Below are 18,758 nucleotides of genomic sequence, written 5' to 3' on the forward strand. Positions count from 1 at the left end.
AACCCTGTAAGTAAAAATGTATTGAAGGCAGATGGTCCCCTGACCATTATTTGCTGGGTTTCCATTGTCATTATCTAGTTTGACCTCATGTGTTAACATACAAACCTACTAACATAGGTCTCCCTGCCTACTCCCTGCAAGCCTTTCTTCATACTGCAGCTGCTGTGATCCTTATACGATGCAGATCTCATGGCCTCACCCTCCTGCTTAGAATCCTTTGCTTTCTCTCCTTGCTCTGAGGATGAAGTCCTAACGTGACTTGAGAGGTTTTGCACAACAATGCTTCTTTCTTTAACCCTGTCTTTCCCCGTTCTACTCTCTTCCCTGTTTTATCTCTTCTTCTGATTCCTATACTCCTCCATTTTACAACCTATAAACTGCAGAGCATGGCTTGCGTCTATCTATTCTCAGTGATTTATTGCCTTCTAAGTCCTGGTTGTGCTACTGAGTAGAATCATTGCTGGCTCAGCTGTATTATTATCTTGCTCAGAAATAATTTCTACTAATTCTCAGCTATGTTACGTTAGTTCTGATTCATAATACATTGAAAATCAAAATGAACTGAATATCTAACCTAACTGTGTGATTTCTACATCTGTATAAAGATATTTTGGTTCTGAGTAAAAGAAATCTCAGCTTGGCCAGGCACAAAGAAGAAATGTATCTCACATAATAGGAGGCCTCAAGATTTTTAGTTTAGCGGCTCACTTTTGGCCTCAAGGACCCCGTTCTTTCTGTTCCTCTTCTCTGCCATCCACTGCATTGGTCTCATCCTAACGGTCAACAAGATGACTGCTCGTGGCAGTTGAAGCAACCAGCATGTTTATTCACACCAAGGGGAGGTTGGCTTTTCTTTCCCGGAAGCCCAAGTAAGCCTCTGTTTGCATCTGTTTGGTCCAAATTGTCTTTGCCTGTGCACCCATGAGCCAGTCACTGGCAGAGGGGATGACGGTACCGTGACTTTCTTAGATGATTATCTGTGAGGAGGGTGAATGCGGGGAAGCCGCCCAGTGTCCACCACCTTCTCTCTTTTACCACAAGGAAAAAGTTGCAATAGCAAGCTGCGGGAAACTTCCCGTGAGGGAAAACATTTCACAGTGTTCTGCTTTTTAAAACGTATTCAACTCCCAAGATGAGGTAGAAGAAGTCTAAGAATTCTTCTATATGGTTAACCATGGAATCTTTTTTTCCTTTTTTTTAATTTCCTTTTTCCAGATCCAGACATTTAATGTGGATGCACCATGCCAGACCGTGGAAGATTTAACGAATGGGGTTGTGATGGCCCAGGTTCTCCAAAAGATGTAAGAATAAATTGCTTTATCTTTTTGTATCTTATTATACCTGGATATTTATTAGATTGAAAACATGGACAAAAAAATACAGTGCTCGCATGAAACACGTGTTGCGTGGAGACCGAGAACTGAGCAGCACAGGTGGTTCTGGCAGCCTGTGCTTGTTTAGGCACAGATGGACCGGCTGCAGGGGTAGTTAGGGCTGCAATTGCTGCAGTACTCCAACGGTTTCAGCAGAATTCTTTCTTCCTGTGGTTTTCAGTGTAAGCTTGGCAGACATTTTCCTGTTAGCGTCCAGATTTTGCCATCATAGAAGGATCTGAGAGGTTTACTCTGTCTTTAGGGCTCTGCTCAGACGTTGTCTTACCAGCGGGGCCCTCCCTGCCCACCCCTAGAAAATAAGCGATAGCCATGCCCTGTGCTCGGTTTCCCTTTTAACCTTCCGTATGCTTCTCAGCAGTAGGTAACACCATATCGTATACCATGTATTTTGCTTGCTTATTTGTTACCTGCTGCTTCCCCCCACACCTGTCTGCAGACAGACAGACAGACACACATACACACACACGCACAGTGTAAGCTCCACCTAGAGGCAGGGTGAAAATATAATAGTTGTAAAATTGATATTGTATGGCTGTCTTCAACTTTTGACCTAGGAATTTTTCAAATAGAGGATTACCTGTGAATTTAAGATGTCAGTAAGTTTGATGTGATTTGGGGGATACTTCTGTCTTTTGAAGCCCTGAGCCCTTGTTAGCCTGAGACACTAAAGAATTTACATGGGACTTGCTGCGATTTCCTGCAGCTCTATTGAGAATCAGTATCATTGCTAAAGGATTCTTGCCGTTGCTCCCCTTGCAGTGAGCTGTGTAGAGCTGCCCGTCTGGAAGCTTCTCAAATGCCTGCATTTCAGAGAATCTACCTGCCTTTCACACTGGCGGTTCATGCTTGAAAACTATAGCTTGCTGTACCTTTCTTCTGCACCTTACATCTCTCCAGACATACAGGCATGCAGACTTTCTGGCAGAGCTCAAGAAGGCTAACTTGAAACTGACCAGCCCGGGTTCTAGCACAGAGAAGAGCGGTCTTGTGATTTTCGTGGACACTTTTGAGTGGTGCCCTAATAACGTTTAGCTTTTGAATGGTCTAGAACAGCGGTCCCCAGCCGTTTTGGCACCAGGGACCAGTTTCGTGGAAGACAATTTTACCATGGATGGTGGGGGAGTGGTGATTCAGGCGGAAACGCGAGCGATGTGGGGGATGGTTCAGGCGGTAATGCGAGTGATGGGGAGGTTGGTTCCGGCCGTAACGCGGGTGATGGGGAGGTTGGTTCCGGCCGTAACGTGAGCGATGGGGAGGTTGGTTCCGGCGGTAATGCGGGTGATGGGGAGGTTGGTTCAGGCGGTAATGCGAGCGATGGGGGCGATGGTTCAGGCAGTAATGCGGGTAATGGGGAGCGGCAGATGCAGCTTTGCTCACTCGCTTGCCACTCACCTCCTGCTGGTAGCGGTCCACGGCCAGGGGGTTGGGGACCCCTGGTCTAGAGAGTTGCAGTGCAGTTCTTAATAAAAATTATTTGTGGGCAAGTGGGCCTAGCTACGTGAGCTTTCCAGGTATGTGTCATTAAATGAATTTTTTGCTTGTTAGTTTGGGTAGGATTTCTATTGTAGAAACCAGAAGAAAGACTGTATGAATATGTTATTTTACCAAATCAGGATCATAACATGCATTATGTTCTGCAGAGTGGTTATTCTCATTTACGAAAGTCTTGTGGGCATATTTCTCATCAATATTTAGTTTTTTACATTTTTTTCCCAAAACGCATTCCTTTTTTCATTTTGTTGTGGTATAATGTAGACCGAAAAACATACTAAAAGAAGTGATTAATTTGTGTGTAGTATGTATATATTGTATGTATATGCACACATGTATACACACATCCATGTAACCACCACCCAGACTGAACTATATAACATTTTGAGCCCCCAAATGGTCCCCCTCATGCCCCTCCCTAATCAATACCCCTTGCCTCAAAGATAGCCATGGTTCTGATTTCTACACCATCCTTCTTATAAGTGGAATCATACAGTTTATACTCTTTTGTGTTTGACTTCTTTCACTCAACATAATGTCTGTGTGATTCATTCATGTTGTTTATATTGTCTATTTAAATAATCGTATAATAACAGCTTCACAGAAGCTTCCTCCTTTGTCAGTTTGATGTTTATTGAACGGCTGCTCTGCATCCAGCACTGGTGATGCAAGGATGAGCCACAGTCCACAGGGTAATTGTGTTCAGAGAGTTTATAACCTGGGGAAAAGCAGATGTTAAATGACCAAGGAAACAAAACTGCTAGTGGAACAAGCGCTACAGAGAAATGGTGAAAATTCCTAAGTTGGCAGTTGTCTCCCCAGGGCTAGCATTCAGAAGAGTCCAAACCAGAGATATCAAGTCGGGTGTTTCTTAATTGAAGCCATGAGTGTGGATTAAATCACTCAGGGAAGAGTATAGGGTAAGAAGAAAACAGTGTGTAGCCTGAGCCTTGAAGAACTCTGACATCTAGTTGTTGGTTAGAACATCTACCAGCAGAGGGACCAGAGAGGCACAGGGAAAGCCAGTAGAGTGTGGATGCTGAGAGAAATAGCAGATCTCTTCATTTAAGCCCATAAATGGGCTTACAGTATGTTTTATTTTTTGAGGGAGAGGGTGTGGCTTCTTTCATGCAACATAAAATTTTGAGATTTATTCATGTTGTTGCCTGTCTTAATATAGTCCATGCTCATTCCATTGTATGGATATACCACAATCCATCCATCCGTTGGCTGCTGAGGAACTCCTGGGTTATTGTAGTTTGGGGCTGTTACAAATAGAGCTGCTGTGAACATCAGTGTCTACATCTTTGTATGGACACATGCTGCCATTTCTCTGGGGTGAAGTTCCAACTAGGGGTGAAATGGCTGCAACATGTGGCAGGTGTAAGTTTAATATTTAAGAAACTACCAAACTGCTTCCAAAGCGGATGTACCATTTATGTTTTTACAAGCAGCGTGTCAGTGTTCCAATTGCACCATGGCCTCACCAGCACTTGCTGGGGTTGCTCGTTTTAATTATAACCATTCTAGTGGCCGTCTAGTGGTGCTCATTGTAGATTTTATTTGTATTTCTATAATGACTAGTGATGTCGGGAATCTTTTCTTGTATTTCTTGTATTTATTTATATTTACTGTGTGTGTATATATATATATATATATGCATACATATATATATCTTCTTTGGTGAATTGTTTGCTGTAATCTTTTTTTGTTTGTTTTTAATTTCTGGGTGTGCAAGCCCAGTGCCCCACCATGACTCTGGGATCTGGGACATCCCTGGGACTATGGGGCCCTCTGAGGGGTGGCTGGCCAGACCGTGTCCACATGCTGGTGGCCACACGCTCACGTCCACACACTTCCCCACCCGCGGGCACTGGGTCAAGCCAATGAGGCACAGGTGGGGTTAGGAGTTTGTGGCCACACCTGCCTTTGAATCTTGGCTGTCCCTTACTAGATGCTTGACCTTGGGCCCATAACCTTCCTGTACCTCAGTTCTCTTATCTGTAAGTTGGGGAAACTACCTATATGTTTAGAGTACCTGGAGCGTAGTGAGCTTACAAGAAATTTTAGCTGTTGGTATTATTTCAGTTAGCTAAAGGCATCATTATACACTGTTATCAGTGTATTCTTTCATTTATCAATATAGGAATTTTGAAAATTTTTATGTTTACTTACATTTTATTGAAGTATACTTGATTTACAGTGTGTTAATTTCTGCTGTACAGCAAAGTGATTCAGTTATACATATATATTCTTTTTCATATTTTTTTCCATTATGGTTTATCACAGGATATTGAATATCATTCCTTGTGCTATACAGTAGGCCCTTGTTGTTTATATACATAGTAGTTTGTCTCTGCTAATATCAATCTCCTAATTTATCCCCCCCTCACCTCCTTTCCCCTTTGGTAACCATAAATTTGTTTTCTACGTCTATGAGTCTGTTTCTTTTTTGTAAATAAGTTCACTTGTATCATATTTTAGATTCCACTTATAAGTGACATCATATGGTATTTGTCTTTCTCTGTCTGACTTAATTCACTTAGTATGACAGTCTCTATGTCCATCCGTGTTACTGCAAATGACATTATTTCATTCTTTCTTATGGCTGAATAATATCCCATTGTATGTATGTACCACATCATCTTTATCCATTCATCTGTTGATGGACATTTAGGTTGCTTTCATGTCTTGGCTATTGTGAATAGTGCTGCTGTGAGCATTGGACTGCATGTATCTTTTCCAATTAGAGTTTTCTACAGATACATGCCCAGGAGTAGGATTGCTGGATCATATGGTAGTTCTATTGATATTTTTAGAATACTGTTCTCTATGGTGGCTGCACCAGCTTATACCAACAGTGTAGGAGAGTTCCCTTTCTCCACAACCTCTCCTGTTTGCTGTAATCTTTTGCCTATTATTTATTTATTTTTATTAGAATATAGTTGCTTTATAATATTATGTTAGTTTATACTGTACAGCAAAGTAAATCAGCTATATGTATACATATATCCCCTCTTTTTTGGATTTCCTTCTCATTTAGGTCACCACAGAGCATTGAATAGAGTTCCCTGTGCTATACAGTAGGTTCTCATTAGTTATCTGTTTTATACATAGTATCAGTAGTGTATATATGTCAATCCCAGTCTACCAATTCATCCCACCGCCCCCCTTTCCCCCTTGGTATCCAAACATACATCTGTGTCTCTATTTCTGCTTTGTAAATAAGATCCTCTATACCAATTTTTTCAGATTCCACATATATGTTTTGATATATGGTATTTGTTTTTCTCTTTCTGACTTACTTCACTCTGTATGACAGTCTCTAGGTCCACCCATGTCTCTACAAATGACCCAATTTTGTTCCTTTTTATGACTGAGTAATATTCTATTATATTTATATATCACATCTTCTTTATCCATTCCTCTGTTGATGGACATTTAGGTTGTTTCCATGTCCTGGCTGTTGTAAACAGTGCTGCAGTGAACATTGAGGTGCATGTGTCTTTTTGAATTATGGTTTTCTTTGGATATATGCCCAGTAGTGGGATTGCTGTGTCACATGGTAGTTCTATTCTTAGTTTTTTAAGGAATCTCCATACTGTTCTCCACAGTGGCTGTATCAATTTACATTCCCACCAACAATGCATGAGGGTTCCCTTTTCTCCACACCCTCTCCATCGTTTACTGTTTGTAGATTTTTTGATGATGGCCATTCTGAGGTGTGAGGTGATACCTCATTGTAGTTCTGATTTTGCATTTCTCTAATAATTAGTGATGTTGAGCAACTTCTCATGTGTTTGTTGGCCATCTGTATGTCTTCTTTGGAGAAATGTCTATTTAGGCTTTTCGCCCATTTTTTGATTGGGTTGTTTGTTTTTTTGATATTTAGCTGCATGAGCTGTTTGTATATTTTGGAGATTAATCCTTTGTCAGTTGCTTCAGATGCAAATATTTTCTCCCATTCTGAGTGTTGTCTTTTCGTCTTGTTTATGGTTTCCTTTGCTGTGCAGAACATTTTAAGTTTAATTAGGTCCCATTTGTTTATTTCTGTTTTTATTCTCATTACTCTAGGAGGTGGGTCAAAAAGCATCTTGCTGTGATATGTGTCAAAGAGTGTTCTGCTTATGTTTTCCTCTAAGAGTTTTATAGTGTCTGGCCTTACATTTAGGTCTTTAATCCATTTTGAGTTTATTTTTGTGTATGGTGTTAGGGGGTGTTCTAATTTCATTCTTTTACATGTAGCTGTCCAGTTTTCCCAGCACCACTTATTGAAGAGGCTGTCTTTGCTCCATTGTATATTCTGGCCTCCTTTGTCATAGATTAGGTGACCATACGTGTGTGGGTTTTTCTCTGGGCTTTCTATCCTGTTCCATTGATCTATATTTTGTTTTTGTGCCAGTACCATACTATCTTGATTACTCTAGCTTTGTAGTATAGTCTGAAGTCAGGGAGCCAGATTCTTCCAGCTCCATTTTTGTCTCTCAAGATTGCTTTTGCTATTCGAGGTCTTTTGTGTTTCCATACGAATTGTAAAATTTTTTGTTCTAGTTCTGTGAAAAATGCCATTGGTAATTTGATAGGGATTGCATTGAATATGTAGATTGCTTTGGGTAGTATAGTCATTTTCACAATATTGATTCTTCCAATCCAAGAACATGGTATATCTCTCCATCCATTTGTGTCATCTCTGATTTCTTTCATCAGTATCTTACAGTTTTCTGCGTACAGGTCTTTTGCCTCGTTAGATAGGTTTATTCGTAGGTATTTTATTCTTTTTGTTGCAGTGGTAAATGGGATTGTTTCCTTAATTTCTTTTTCTCATCTTTCATTGTTAGTGTATAGGAATACAAGAGATTACCGTATATTAATTTTGTATCCTGCAACTTTACTAAATTCATTGATTAGTTCTAGTAGTTTTCTGGTGGCATCTTTAGGATTTTCTATGTATAGTATCATGTGATCCGCAAACAGTGACAGTTTTACTTCTTTGCCAATTTGGATTCCTTTTATTTCTTTTTCTTCTCTGATTGCCATGGCTAAGACTTCCAAACCTATGTTAAATAATAGTGGCAAGCGTGGGCACCCTTGTCTTATTCCTGATCTTAGTGGAAATGGTTTCAGTTTTTCACCATTGAGGACGATATTGGTTGTGGGTTTTTTGTATATGGACTTTATTATGTTGAGGTAGGTTCCCTCTATGTCCACTTTCTGGAGAGTTTTTATCATAAATGGGTGCTGAATTTTGTCGAAAGCTTTTTCTGCATGATTGTATGGTTTTTATTCTTCAACTTGTTAATATGGTGTATCACATTGATTGATTTGCGTATATTGAAGAATCAGTGCATCCCTGGGGTAAATCCCACTTGATCATGGTGTATGATCTTTTTAATGTGTTGTTGGATTCTGTTTGCTAGTATTTTATTGAGGATTTTTGCACCTATGTTCATCAGTGATATTGGCCTGTAATTTTCTTTTTTTGTGATATCTTTGTCTGGTTTTGGTATCAGGGTGATGGTGGCCTCATAGAATGAGTTTGGGAATGTTCCTCCCTTTGTAATTCTTTGGAAGAGTTTGAGAAGGATCTGTGTTATGTGTTCTCTAAATATTTGATAGAATTCACCTGTGAAGCCATCTGGTCCTGGAATTTTGCTTGTTGGAAAATTTTTAATCACAGTTTCAATTTCATTACTTGTGGTTGGTCTGTTCATATTTTCTAATTCTTCCTGGTTCAGTCTTGGAAGCTTGTACTTTTCTAAGAATTTGTCCATTTCTTCCAGGTTGTCCATTTTATTGGCATATAGTTGCTTGTAGTAGTCTCATGATCCTTTGTATTTCTGCGGTGTCAGTTATAACTTCTCCTTTTTCACTTCTAATTTTATTGATTTGAGTCCTCTACCTTTTTTTCTTGATGAGTCTGGCTAAAGGTTTATCAATTTTGTTTATCTTCTCAAAGAACCAGCTTTTAGTTTTATTGATCTTTGCTAGTGTTTTTTTGTTTCTCTTTCATTTATTGCTGCTCTGATCTTTATGATTTCTTTCCTTCTACTGACTTTGGGTTTTGTTTGTTCTTCTTTCTCTGGTTCCTTTAGGTGTAAGATTAGATTGTTTTTTTGAGATTTTTCTTGTTTCTTGAGGTGAGATTGAATTACTATAAACTTCCCTCTTAGAATTGCTTTTGCTGCATCCCATAGGTTTTGGGTCATTGTGTTTTCATTGTCATTTGTTTCTAGTTAGTTTCTTATTTCTTCTTTGATTTCTTCAGTGATTTCTTGGTTATTTAGTAGCATATTGTTTAGCCTCCATGTGTTTGTGTTTTGTACAGTTTTTTTCCTGTAATTGATTTCTAATCTCATAATGTTGTCGGATAAAATGCTTGATACGATTTCAGTTTTCTTAAATTTACCGAGGCTTGGTTTGTGACCCAAGATGTGATCTATCCTGGAAAATGTTCTGTGTGCAGTTGAGGAGAAAGTGTATTCTGCTGGTTTCGGATGGAATGTCCTATAGATATTAATTAAGTCTATTGGTCTAATGTGTTATTTAAGGCTTGTGTTTCCTTATTAATTTTCTGTCTGGATGATCTATCTGTTGGTGTAAGTGGGGTGTTAAAGTCCCCCACTATTACTGTGTTACTGTCGATTTCCCCTTTTATGGCTATTAGCATTTGCCTTATGTATTGAGGTGCTCCTCTGTTGGGTGTATAAATGTTTACAATTGTTACATCTTCTTCTTGGATTGATCCCTTGATCATTATGTAGTGTCCTTCGTTGTGTTTTGTGGGTTTTTCCTATTTTTTAATTGAATTGTTTTCATCTTATTAAATTTAGAGTTCTTTATATATTCTAAATACAAGTTCTTTCTCAGATGTATGTTTTAAAATATTTTCTCCCAGCCTGTGGCTTCCCTTTTTATTTTCTTAATAGTGTCTTTGCAGAGCAAATATTTTTAAAGTTTTAATTATTAAATACTTATTATTTAATATATTTTTTTAAGTTCACATGGTTTTTTTTTTTAAATTGTATTAAGAAACCTTTACCAAACTCAGGGTCTCTAAGATTTTCTCCTCTGTTTTCCTCCAGAAGTATTATAGTTTTAATGCTTATATTTAGGTCTATGACGCATTCTCAGTTACTACTTTTTGTGTATGATATAAGGGTCTCTTTCTTTTTTGCACTATTTATTGCAAAGATTCCTGTCCCATATTTTCAGGATTTTGATTATGTTGAACTAATGACTGGACAGACAACATCCATGGATGATTAGATTCTTGTTCATTGAAGTAATTTTTGATAATAGATCAGGCACTGAAAACACTTAAGATGTAGTTTATCCTTTTACATCTATATATCAACAAATACAAAATGAAAACATTTTCTTGAGGGGACCCTTAAGTTTTTAGGGAGCTGTGACTCTTAATATTATCAAAACTCAAATTTATAGAATTTTCTTTCCTATTTTCTACTTCTTGGTTTGAAGGAAATTAACATTAGCCTTTGTAAAGATTTTTACAAAGCAGCACCCACTTTGGAGAGCACAGCATGTTCTATGTGAGACAACAAGAACTTGAATTGGCTGTTTATGCTGTAAAACCTGTGATTCTTGGTGAACCTATGGTGCACCTGCCAGAGAACAATCACTGCTTTGCACTGATCAATTTCGGGCCTGAAAGAATCCTCTTCTCCCGTAACAGCACTGCCTCTGCAGGCTTCTAAGTAAGGCTGTTTCTTCTTCATGTACCACTTGGCTCAGCATGGTGCCTCCTCAGTGCTGCTTCCAGACCGTTCCCCTCACATCTTCCCTAACACCCCCCAATTTTGAGTCTTATGACATCATCCCTCTCGTTTCTCAGCAGCTTTGGATCCAGGCATCCTGCTGCTCTTTCCAGTACCACCCTTGCTGAAATTCCTGGGGACTTGGATATGGTCCTTCAGACCGTTGCCTGTCAACTCCTTGACTCATCTACGTTGGTCTCATCCTCTACCCAGTTTCAGCCACTCAATCTCGAGGTCATACCCCATGGCTTATCATCACCAGTAATCTGCGACCCTCTGCGGTCTCGGTTTGCTCTCTCCCGCCGTCTGACCACTGCCTCCTGTCTTTCCATCTCACTCTCTCTGGCCCCACATCTCCAGCCATCCTTCCGTTCTCGAGGGCAGGTGGGGTCTCAACACGGTTCTTCACCTTCCCCTCTTTCTTTCCTCTTACTCAGCTGAAATTCCGTGGTCAGTCATAATCACTCCCTGTGTACGTTTTTAGCTTCTCTGCCCCTTTTTTATTTCTTTGTACTTTTTTAGCTAAACCACAACTTGGTTGAATCTAATATCCCACCAGTTCTGCGTCTCACCTATGCGGCTGAACCGAGCTGGAAAAGACACAGACTTGCTGGTGCGTCTCATTTTACATTTCCCAGTGTGAACCCCTGGTCATCTGGTACTTCCCCAGCCCTCTCACTACCCCTCTTCCGGGTAACCGTCTCCCACTGTCCTTTCTGCAGACCTTCAGCACCACTTCCCCACTCTCTCCTCTGATTACCTTCCAAGGTAAGGGACCGCCTACTTCTGAGAAAGTTGAAACACATACAAGAGAATCTCTGTTGACTCCCCGACTACGTTTGCCCCCACCGGCATCAATGTGGCCGCCTTGCTGCCCGTTACCGCCTTCGAGCTGTGCTGGGGGCAGTCCTGTCGTAAAGTCAGCGGCTGCACGTTGTCTGTTGGGTCCCTTTGCCTCTCACCTACTCAAGATCTTTGCTTTACCAGTTCTCCCCTCTTTGCTGCACCCACGGCTTCGCCTGCTCTGCAGGGTCATATCCACTAGCAGGGAAGCAGGCTTATTTGTCTTTAAACAGACTTCTCAGGATCCCACTCCTGTCAGCCACTGCTCCCGTTCTCCTGCCTGTGCAGCATCTGTCTCAGAGTTCTCCCCCACCCTGCCTTAAACCCACTTCCGTCACGGTTTCCCCACCATCATGTTAGAACTGCACTTGTTGCTGATGCTAATGCCCGTTCTCAGTCCTCGTCTGGACTGGCAGCGGCGTTCAAAGGACAGATGCTCATCTGCTTATTACTTCCTTCTGACACTTAGTAAGATTTGGCCTCCAGGATACTGTGACCTTCCAGGTTTCTCTCCTGTCTCATTGGATGATCTGCATTTCCTGTGCTGGTTTCGCTCTCCTGTGCTCCCTCCTAAGGACACAGAGCTTAAGGACTCAGGCCTGGCCCCTCTTCTCTTTTGTTTGCGTTCACCCCCTCAGTGATTTCGTCTAGTCTCTTAGCCTTAAATAGCATCCCTATCCTAAGGACGCTCAGATTTTTATCTCCAGCGTGAACCTCTCCTCTGACGTCCAGACTTGTCTGATTGTCTACTTAGCATCTCCAGTTGGGTCTAAAAGACATCTCAGAGTCATCGTATCTAGAACTAAACCCTGTCTTCTGCTCAGACCCACTCAGTCAAAGTCTTCTCATTTCAGTTGTTGGCATTTCTGGCCTTGAGCTGCTCAGACCTTGAAACCTCTCTTTCTTTTTCTCCACATCCTGCATCCAACCCATCAGGAAACACTGAAGGCTACACTTCTAAAATATAGCTAAATCCAGCCTTTAGATCTAACTTCCAGATTACAGAGAAATACAGAGGACAGAGGAATAGGTTAAACTGAGTCACAAGGAAAGGATCAGGAAAATCCAGAAAGTGGGATATTTCACAGGACAGTTGACCTGGTCTCTTCAGCAAGTGAATGTCAAGAGAAGAAAGGAACGGGGTGGATTCTTCTAGATCACAGAGTCCAGAGAGAAAGACACTGACCAAACGCATCACGTGGTTCTTCTGGAAGACCTGCCGCGTGCAGAGCGTGGATGCCCCGGAGGACGTCGTGCTACGTGAGAAAGCCAGTCCCAGGGGGCAGACTGCACCACTCCACTTCTGGGAGGTGTCTGAAGTGGTCAGACTCATGGAAGCAGAGTGAAGTGGTGGCTGCCAGGGGCTGGGATTTGGGGGAAATGGGAGTTGCTGTTCAACAGGTATAAAGTTTCAGTTGCATGAGATGCATAAGCCCTTAAGGCCTGCTGTGCAGCGCTGTGCTTGTGGTTAATAGCACTGTACACTGTACTGTGGTTAATAGCGCTGTACTCTGGTCTTGAATGTCTCTCGAGAGGGCAGAGCTCATGTTAAGTGTTCTTACCACAGTTTCAAAAACAAAAACAAATGCAATGCATGAAGCTTGGATCTTGTGTGAACAAAGACATTTCAAGGATGTAATGGAGGAAATTTGAATATAGATTGAGTATTAGGTGGTATTCTGGGAGTGTTTCTTTGTTATGTTAGGTGTAGTATCAGAACCATGGTTAGTAAGGCACAGGAAAGTGCCTTACTTATTACAGATGTATAGTGGAATTTTTAGGAGTAAAAAAGTTTTATGATAAAAATTATTACCTTTACTGCTACCATATTGGTCTGGCTGCCGTCATCTCTTGCCCATATCATGTTGGTAACTTCCTGACTAGTGTCGGTGTTTGTGTAGTTGCCTGCCCCAGAGTCTCATGTGAACCCAGCGGCCACAGTGAGGTTTTCTGCTTAGAGCCCTGCACTGGTGCCCCATTTCACTCAGGATAAAAGCCAAAGGACTCACAGTGATGTATCAGAGCCCAAGTGACCTGAGCCCTTGGTACCACTCAGACCGCATTCCATTTTTTTTTTTTAACATCTTTATTGGAGTATAATTGCTTTACAATGGTGTGTCAGTTTCTGCTTTGTAACAAAGTGAATCAGTTATACACATACGTATGTTCCCATATCTCTCCCCTCTTGAACTCTGACCTCATTTGCTGGCGTTCTTTCCCACAGCAGCGCCCTGCTCGTCCTCACACGCCTTCTGCTGGGGGCATCGTGCATGGCCCGTCCCTCTGCCTCAGATGTTTATCAGTCAGATGTCCACATGCTGCCCTTCCTCACCAGCTGCCAGTCCCCACTGAGAGCTGTCTGCCTCTCCACCTAGCCCACGCTGACCACCTGTTCAGTGTCGCCGCCGCCCTTACCTCCCAGAGCCCCTTGTCCTGCTCTAGAGTAGGTGTTCTGTAAATGCTAGCTAAATGAATGAATATGGAATTATGAACTTGGAAATGAAAAGAAAGCAACTTTTATCTTCTTTTATCCTTTATCTCCAAGAAGAGTTCACCACTCTGTCATTTTCCATCAACAGGTTCCCTGATACCAACTCGATGTTCTGACACCAGCTTCCTGAGGTAGCTCAGACCCCACAAGTTAAGGTCACAGTCCTTTGATTCTGACACTCAGGGCAGACTCGGCAGTTAAGGCCCCAGTCCCACAAGACTGTCCCCGCTGCAGACGCCAGGTAGATGTGGATGGGGTCCTTGGGGCACCCACACTTCTGCCCAGCCAACTGCAAATGCAGGAGTTCCCATGAACCCCCTCAGGTTTGATATTTGCGAGAATGACACAAAACTCAGGGAAGCTCTATACTTAGGATTACATTTTTATTGTACAGGATCCAACTCAGGAACAGCCACGTGAAGGAGATGCACAGGGACGTGTGGGGTAGAGGCAGTGCAGAGCTCTGGGACCCCGCGAGCCCACTGCCTTCCCAGCACAGTGATGTGCTCACCCACCCCGAAGTTCTGAACCCTGTTGTTTAGGGTTTTATTGGGGGCTTTCACTAAAGAGACATGAGTGAAGTCGTTAGCCATGTGTTTGAACTCCGCCGCCAGTCCCTTCCTGGAGGTCAGGGGGTGGGGCTGAAAATTCCTCTGGGACCAGCCCTCGTCCTGAAGCTGTCTGCGGGTCCCACAGTGAATCACCCTGTTAGCATAAGCTCCGGTGTGGCTGGAAAGAGCTCATGATGAGTTATAAAAGACACCCCATCACTCAGGAAATTCTCAGGGTTTTAGGAGCTCAGCGCCAGGATCCAGGGACAGAGGGCAAATATATTTTTTATTCTGCCACAACTGCATATTGATTGAAAGAGCAAGATCAGAAGTAGTTGTGCCTCTAAGTGCCATTAAGTTTTATTTTCAGAGTTCAAGAAAGAGAGAAAAAGAAAGTAGATGAGACCAAAAGAGGTAAAATGAAGGCCAAGCTGCAGACAGTGGTGGAATGCCTCTTTTTATTTATGGGACCTGATTGCCTGCCCTTGGTTAGAGCCTGTGCCTCTGCGCCTCTGTTGCTCTTTCTAGCACTGCCGGGGCTAAGGCATAACTTGCTTTATGTGTGTTGTCATCAAGGATGCGAAATATAAATGTCATAGCCAACTCTTCAATATCCACTTAGTGGCAGGGGACCAAAATAATTGTTTTAGGTAATGAAAAGATGATTAGAAAATAGACCTAAGAGGGACTTCCCTGGCAGTCTGGTGGTTAAGACTCCGAGCTTCCATTGCAGGGGGCAGGGGTTTGATCCCTGGTCAGGGAACTAAGATCCTGCATGCTGCACAGCGCAGCCAAAAGAAAAAGGAAAATAGACCTAAGAATTAATGTGTCTATTTTAAAAAATAGTAACATTTGCTAATAAAAATGTCATATTAAGAAATTGAGTCAAAATACAGTGTTTGTTTCGGACCCCATCTTAATTTGGGGGACTTCAATAAGAATATTATGGTACTTAAATAATTTAAGCAGTAGAAATAAAATTTAATTTTTTGGTTTCTGTGGAAGCAGTTGACTGCAGGATGACAGTGTATTCCTGGAATTATGTTACGGATTAAAATCAATGGGCTTTTCCTTTAGCTTAAGCTATGACTGGTGCATAAGTTACAGCCGAATAGATGTGTTACTGGGAAAGTCGAGGAAATGGCTTCATATGTTTTGTGGCTGGTTTGTGTCATTTCCTTAACAGGAGTCAGGACATAGTAAGACGCTAAAGATGGTTTCTGGCTCATGAAGAACATTCCCAGTAAGATTATCCCTTGTCATTTACGTATGTGTGCAGAACTATAATCTGTTAATATGTTGGAGAAAATCACCTTTATGCTGTTTGATCCTAGCCTGAGAACGTTTATTAAGGGGTACTTAGAAAACATTGCTGAAATTGTAAACTACTTAGCGAAACAGAGTTATGGCTAGATGCCTGCATATTTGAGTCAAGTTCATGACTAGGAAAAGTATTGAATGGAAGAATGCTGTGGACTACTATTTTTTTTTTAATTGAAGTATAGTTGATTTACAGTGTTGTGTTAATTACTGCTGTACAGCAAAGTGATCCAGTTATACATATATATATATATACTTTTTAAAAAATATTCTTTTCCATTATGGTTCATTAGGTGATATTGAATATAGTTCACTATGCTATACAGTAGCACCTTGTTGTCGATCCATTCTATGTATAAAAGCTTACATCTGCTAATCCCAACCTCCCACTCCATCCCTCCCCCAACCCCCCTCCCCCTTGGCAACCACCAGTCTGTTCTCTATGTCTGTGGGTCTGTTCTGTTTCATAGATAGGTTAATTTGTGTCATAGTTTAGATTTGTGGACTACTATTCTTGCTGTGTTCCGCCCAAGTAGCAGATTGGAAGCTTATTAAATAAAAGTGCTATCACCTTCCAAATGTATTTCAGTGCACAGGTATCAATGAGAACTGCTGTGCATCAGACATGAAGTGCTGGGCAGACAGTGGTGAATGAGACAGACACCTGCCCCTGTTGACCATAGAACATCTTGAACGATGTGGGTCTTTGTTCTCTGTGACTAGATGGCTGAGCAGGAAGGAGAGAATTAGCCACAGGACCTTGGTGGTATTTGCTAGGACCAGTTTCGTGTTGAACTCTGCTGATCTCTTGTAACAAAAGCGACAGTACCATCAACTCTGCCACTTAACGGTGTGATTGAACTTGGGGAAATTACTTAACTTCTGAGTCTGATATTGCCCAGCATACCATGGGGACAGTGATACCTTCCTGGCAGTGTCACTGTGAACGCAGAGTGCCTGGCTCCATGGTTGGCAGGTTACTGGTGCTGAGTACAGGTGGTAATGGCTGTCTTTTGTCGTCTTCCCGTCCAGCTCAGGCACATTCTGAGGCTTTGATGTGGTCATCTTTTAGGCAAGAAGCAAACTGTATCATAGTGATCGGTTTGAAATACTTTATTCAGATTTTTCTGAGTTCTTTGATTCATAAGAAGTGTTGCTCTAAGTTGTAAATGAAGTATCCCATAATCTTGGAGTTCTCAAAGTATATAATTTTAGACATTTTAATTTTTTTTAAAAATTTATTATTTTATTTTTGGCTGCATTGGGTCTTCGTTGCTGCGCGCAGGCTTTCTCTAGTTGCGGCGAGCGGGGGGCTACTCTTCATTGCGGTGCACGGGCTTCTCATTGCGGTGGCTTCTCTTACTGCGGAGCACAGGCTGTAGGCGTGCAGGCTTCAGTAGTTGTGGCATGTGGGCTCAGTAGTTGTAGCTCGCGGGTTGTAGAGCACAGGCTCAGTAGTTGTGACGCACAGGGTTGCTTATTTGCTCCGCGGCATGTGGAATCTTCCCGGACCAGGGCTTGAACCCATGTCCCCTGCATTGGCAGGCAGATTCTTAACCACTGCGCCACCAGGGAAGCCCTCTTAGACATTTTAAAGCATTCTTTTTTATAAGTTAAGGGGTTTCCTGTTGAAATATAAGTATCTTTTAGCTGTGTGGCCCTGAATTTCCACTTAGCTAGTAAGTTCAGTGCCTTTGGCTTTGGGTAATCATCACCCATTTAGCACCAGACTCACAGATTGCCCTACTTATGATTGTCATTTTTGATTGGAAAGACTATTACTTGATTGGCAATGATTATGATTTTTAGATTACAGTTTTTTTGATTATTAAAAATATGGAATATTTTTTACTTTCTGAGCTATTTTTATAACAATTCTTTAATATCTCAGTAGAATTCACTTAAGTTGTTTTTCTTTGCATTATCTATTTTCACAAGAGGTTTTAAACAAAGAGGACACTTTTGGGGGGTTCTCTGCCCAGTTTACAGGAGTCCCTTTCTCTGAAACCTGAAGTTGTGGGTGTCCTACTTGTGGCTCTCCATCCTTTTGGTCACATACAATCGGACTAGGGATGAAAAACAGACTCTAGCTGTATTATTTGGAGTTTCCTGGGAATTTAGAATTGGGATTGAGTGATGGCTGGTCTTCAAAACTATCTTCTTGAACTGGCATCGTGAAGACTTGGAGTGTGTGTGTGGCTCTCTTCAGCGTTGTGTGGAGAAACAGAAAAAGTTGGTCTTCAGAGAGAAAACAAATAGATGGGCAGAAGCAAAGGTGAAAGTCAGAAGGGGAGTACTGTCTGGATTCTTAACAACTTTCCAGATCCTTATTTCACTACTCAAGGAGGCCCAGCTATCTTTATGTACCATAACATACATCAGTGGTCTTCCAGTAAGTTCCCTTTTTTTGCACAATTTTGCTCAAATTAGTTTCTCTGACTTAACAACAAAAGAACCTTGACTAAAGAAGCTAGATGAAGCTTAAAACAAAAATAGATGGGTATGAATATCTACATGCAGAAGGAGGAAGTTAGACCCTTTACGTACACTATGCACATGGAAGAAGTAAATCTTCCTGACCTTGGATTAGGCAAAACCTTCTTAGATATAATACCAACAGGAAAAGATAGATAAATTGAACGTTATCAAAAATTAAAAACCATTGTGCTGCAAATTATGCCATCAAGAAAGTGAAAAGATAACTCACAGAATGTGCGAAATTATTTACACATCTTATATCTGATAAGGGGCTTTTACCCTGAATACTGAAAACAAACCAAAAAAAAAACACCTCTCACAACTCAATAATAAAAAGACAATTCAGTTGTTTAACAGGAAAGACTCTGAATAGACTTGTCCATAGAGGATATACAGGTGGCCAATAAGCACATGA

The 18,758-nt window shown here is 41.4% G+C and overlaps 1 protein-coding gene across 6 annotated transcripts in view; it reads left to right on the forward strand.

Moving 5' to 3' along the window:
- Positions 1 to 18,758, forward strand: part of HOOK3 (hook microtubule tethering protein 3) — a 129,107-nt gene that overhangs the window by 7,651 nt on the left and 102,698 nt on the right. For all 6 annotated transcript variants that reach the window (XR_003436296.1, XR_003436295.1, XR_003436297.1 and 3 more), the window contains exon 2: positions 1,216 to 1,301. Coding sequence is in view for 3 of the 6 variants with exons in the window: in XM_027122951.1 (XP_026978752.1) it covers positions 1,216 to 1,301 (86 nt within the window). In the remaining 3 variants the exon portion in view is untranslated. The remainder of the gene's footprint in view (positions 1 to 1,215; positions 1,302 to 18,758) is intronic.

The sequence above is a fragment of the Aethalodelphis obliquidens genome, unplaced genomic scaffold (genome assembly GCF_003676395.1).
Source record: "Aethalodelphis obliquidens isolate GAN/ISIS:26980383/991018 unplaced genomic scaffold, ASM367639v1 scaffold25, whole genome shotgun sequence".
Classification (NCBI taxonomy): domain Eukaryota; kingdom Metazoa; phylum Chordata; class Mammalia; order Artiodactyla; family Delphinidae; genus Aethalodelphis; species Aethalodelphis obliquidens.